Source organism: Apium graveolens, chromosome 2, assembly GCF_009905375.1.
Source record: "Apium graveolens cultivar Ventura chromosome 2, ASM990537v1, whole genome shotgun sequence".
NCBI classification, from domain to species: Eukaryota; Viridiplantae; Streptophyta; class Magnoliopsida; order Apiales; family Apiaceae; genus Apium; species Apium graveolens.
In genome coordinates this window covers 138824044-138828591 of record NC_133648.1, presented here as the reverse complement: position 1 = coordinate 138828591, position 4548 = coordinate 138824044, and the positions used below count along the sequence as shown (strand labels likewise).

The window sequence follows — 4548 nt, the reverse complement described above, 5'->3', positions numbered from 1 at the left end:
CGGGGACCATAGCTTCATAGCTGTAAGTCAGCATGAATGGAGTTTCTCCCGTAGTAGATCGTGGTGTAGTGTTGTATGACCACATCACCTTCGGGAGTTCTTCAGGCCAATTTACTTTGCGTTCTTCCAGTTTGGTTTTGAGGGTATGCTTTATTATTTTATTAACAGCTTCTGTCTACCCATTGCTTTGAGCATGATAGACCGCTGCAAACTCCTTCTTAATTTTCAACTCCTCACATAGTTGTCGCAACTCCTTGCTGTCAAATTGCTTTCCGTTGTCAGAGACAAGCTTGTAAGGAATTCCAAACCTGCACACGATGGAGTTGAAAACAAAATCTCTGATTTTCTTTGCGGTGATGGTAGCCAATGGCATAGCTTCCGCCCATTTAGTAAAGTAATCGACCGCAACCACTGCATACTTGACGTCTCCTTTAGCTTTAGGTAATTCTCCGATAAGATCGATTCCCCACATGGAAAACGGCCATGGGCTTACCGTAGATATCAAGAGCATCGCCGACATAGATGAGTAGTTTGCAAAGCGCTGGCAGCGATCGCTTGCCCTGACAAAATTTGTAGCATCCTCTTTCATAGTAGGCCAATAATACCCTTGGCGCAAAACTTTCATCGCCAACGAGCTACCCCCCGAGTGATTGCCACAGATTCCCTCATGTACTTCCCTTAAGATGTAATTTCCTTCTTCTTCATCAACACCTCTAAGTAGCGGTTGATTGAAACCTCTCTTGTATAGAACTTCGTCATATATCACATACCTTGCAGCCTGATAGCGGAGTCGACGAGCCTTAAACTTATCCTCGGGGAGTGTTCCCTCGCGAACATAGGCCAGAATGGGCGTCATCCATATTTCCTTGGGAGCCTCATCGACTTGCATAATTTCTATCTCTGGGATACTAGGAATCTCCTGGATTTCAAGGGGGATGGATCCTAAAAACACAGCCTCTTGTTGCGACCCCATTTTTGCTAGAGCATCCGTGTTACTGTTCTTCTCCCGTGGAACACATTCCAACCTAACTTCATTGAACATTCCAATCAGGCGTTGTGTGCATCTCAAGTATAATTCTGTCCGCGGGCCTCACACTTGGAATCCCCCGTTCACCTGATTCACCACCAGCTCTGAGTCACTTCTTGCAATTAGGTTTCAAACCCCCATTTCCAAAGCGATCTTCAGGCCATTAATCAACACTTCATACTCCGCATCATTATTCATTACATAAAACTTGAAATAAATTGCGCTCATCAGATGATGGCCTTTGGGAGACACAAGTACTATACCCGCACCTGCTCCTCCATTGTTAATTGCCCCATCCACATGCAAAATCCACCAGGGATGTGGAAACTCCTCCACAGACTCCTCCATATGAGTAGGATGTAGTGTCACTAAAGCTTTGTCATCAACTTCAGAATCAAATTCCAACAAGAAATCAACTAAGGCTTGCCCTTTAATCGCTGTCCGGGGCACATATTCCAAATCAAACTGTCCCAACTCCACAGCCCATTTCAGCATTCTTCCTGATGACTCTGGTCTATGAAGGACCTGTCGTAGCAGATACGCCGTACGGACTTCAATTCTATGGGCTTGGAAATACGGCCGCAATTTTCTTGATGCAAGAATCAGGGCATAAACCAACTTCTCCATGCTTGTGTAGCGAGTTTCAGCATCGTGCAATCGCTTGCTCACATAGTATACTGGTGACTGCTGCCCGTCTTCCTCTCTTTCCAAAACTGCGCTGATTGAGTATTCAGACACCGCGAGGTACAGTATTAAAGATTCTTCATCTAACAGTTTTGACAGCATGAGAGGGTTTCCCAGTTGCTCCTTGATTCTTTTAAAAGCCTCTTTGCATTCTGATGTTCATACAAAGTCTTTCCCCGCTAACTTAATCGCCTTGAAAAACTCCTTGCATCTATCGGACGACTTGGAAATAAATCGATTTAATGCGGCAATTTTCCCAGTCAGACTCTGCACCTATTTCACATTGGTGGGTGACTTCATATCCAACAATGCCTTAATCTTTGCGGGGTTGGCCTCAATTCTCTTATGGTTGACGATGAACCCGAGAAACTTGCCCAACTCCACGCCGAACACACATTTTTGTGGGTTTAATTTCATGCGAAACCTCCTTAGAATGTTAAACATTTCCATGAGGTGCTTGATGTGGTCATCCGCCACCTTGGACTTTACCAGCATATCGTCCACATACACTTCCATGGTTTTCCCAATTTGATTCTTGAACATCATGTTTACCAACCGCTGGTAGGTTGCGCCAGCGTTAATCAAACCAAACGGAATTCCTATGTAACAGTATAACCCCCTATAAGTAATGAAGGATGTATGCTCTTGATCAGGGCCATACATCGGAATTTGATTATAACCGGAGTATGCATCCATAAAACTCAGCAATGCATGCCCCGCTATCGCATCAACCAACTGATCAATTCTTGGGAGCGGGAAGCTATCCTTTGGACAGGCCTTATTGAGATCTGTGAAATCCACACATGTCTTCCACTTCCCGTTCGGCTTTTTCACAAGCACTGGATTTGCAAGCCATTTGGGGTAGAATGATTCTTTGATTAGTCCCACCTCCAACAACCGGTCTACATCTTCTTTTAATGCTATCGCCCTTTCCCCACTCACCGGGCGGCATTTTTGCCGTATGCCAGTACAATTCGAGAAAATATTCAACCGGTGACACATTACTTCTGGGTCGATTCCTACCATGTCCGAATGACTCCATGCGAAGACATCAAGATTTGCAATTAAGAAGCGGGTAAGACTTCCCCTCGTTTCATCATCTAACTGGGATTCCACCTTCAAAACCTTGTTCGGGTCATCTTTTTCAACCAGAATAGATATTGTGTCTTCGGCCGGCCCCGTCTTTTCGGCGGGCATGGGGACCCTGGGATCCAAATCAAAATCAAAGTTTCGGGGGTCCTCGACTTCCACTTTTACATTTGAGGGCGCGTCCCCATAAGCGGGAGCATCCACCTCAAGACAGGGCATAGTTTTGTGCAACGCAGATGAAGAGGGCGCGTCCTCATTTGGAGGAGCATCAACCTCAATTCCATTTTTATTCTTCAAGGGCGCGTCCTTCTTTTGAGGAGCATCCACCTTGAAGTTATTCCCGAGACCTTGCAAAATCTCACTTCTTCCTTCCAATTTTTCCCCGTTAACCTCCTTCTGTATGATCTCCTCTGCATGGTTCACCACCACTTCTTCCACGCTACAGATCTTCGAAACATTCCCCAACGTCCAAACAGAGTTCCCAGTGACATAGGTTTCTTCCTCTTCGGGGCCTTCTACGAAATAGTGGGCATGAACCTCTCTGCTCGGTTTTGTATGAATATCCTCTACATCCTCAAATGGAAGACCCTTTCCTTCGTACTTTCTCCTACGGAATTCTTTAACAGCCTTATGATAGCAGTCGCGTGACTCATATTGCGACCCTCTCAGACTGCCCACTCCGTTTGGTGTTGGGAACTTTATCTTCAAGTGATGTATCGAGGTTATCACCCTGAACGCTCGTAACCAAGGTCTGCCGACCAACACATTGTGCGCGGAATCCTGATCCAGCACTTTGAAGTCAACCATTTGAGTGACTGACAAAGCTCCTTCCCCGAGCATGACGGGAAGCCTGACCGAACCCATAACTCTCACTGCTTCCCCAGTAAAGCCATAGACGTGCGCATCTTCAAAATACATGTCGCTATCCGAGAAACCTAGCTTTTTGTAAGTGCTGTAGTACAGGATGTTCATAGAACTCCCATTGTCCAAGAAGACTAGATGTACATTCATTGCCCCAATAAGCATGGTAATCACCAGCGCATCATTGTGGGGATGATGCACCCACCTTGATACGTTTTCCTTGAATATAATATCGGCGGACTCTCCCTTAAAGACCTTCGGAGGTCTGTCTTCCAAGCTGTGAATGTTGGTGAGCGGTGGATGTCGCGCCTCTCTCGCGTTTCTTTTCAGTGCTCGATTAATATCTCCAACAAAAGGGTGTCCTCCAAAAATTACCCTGATGCTGCCAGCCCTCTGAAACTTAACTTCTGATATTTTTTCAAGATCTTCCGCCCGCGGGGGCTGTCTTTCATCCTTACCCTTGTCATCGATTCCCCTGCGTCGCTTCACCTTGTCAATCCACTCTCCTAGGTATCCAGTCTTGATTAATTCCTCAATTTTATCTCTCAGGTGATGACACTCATGGGTGTCATGGCCGGTAGACTCATGTTAGTCACAATACTTCTTTTTGTCTCTGCTCTGCCATGAAGTTAGACAGTCGGGATTTTTGAAGATTCCTCTATCCTTATTTACCTCAAAGACATGATCAATGGATGCCGCCAGCGGCGTATAATTGCTGACCCTCCTCTCGTAGTTCGATGGCAGGCTCCACTCTCTCCGCGTGTTCACGGTGTTCACTCTATTGGGGCTTCTGGCATTCCGCCGATAATTTGGGCTCAAGGATCAATCCCTTCTCTTGGATCGCCCCTTGGAGTTATGGGTGTTGTCATTCTTTTTTGTTTCTGCAA

At 45.9% G+C, this 4548-nt stretch overlaps 1 protein-coding gene across 1 annotated transcript; it reads right to left on the bottom strand.

Moving 5' to 3' along the window:
• Positions 1 to 1984: 1984 nt before the first annotated feature.
• LOC141693750 (uncharacterized) lies at positions 1985 to 4286 on the bottom strand. The gene is made up of 4 exons (XM_074498917.1): positions 4263 to 4286; positions 3128 to 4180; positions 2515 to 3004; positions 1985 to 2430 (listed from the first exon to the last, which is right to left on the bottom strand). Exons 1-4 carry the CDS (start codon positions 4284 to 4286, stop codon positions 1985 to 1987), a joined length of 2013 nt encoding a protein of 670 aa, XP_074355018.1.
• Positions 4287 to 4548: the final 262 nt, after the last annotated feature.

Excerpts from the sequence above, each read along its gene's own strand:
- LOC141693750 (XM_074498917.1), bottom strand. The coding sequence starts at position 4,286 with ATGGCAGAGCAGAGACAAAAAGAA. Across the intron at positions 4,181-4,262 it reads CAGAGCAGAGACAAAAAGAA|ACTGGATACCTAGGAGAGTG; the intron begins GTATTGTGACTA and ends GAATTAATCAAG. Across the intron at positions 3,005-3,127 it reads GTCTCGGGAATAACTTCAAG|GTGGATGCTCCCGCTTATGG; the intron begins GTGGATGCTCCT and ends CCCTGTCTTGAG.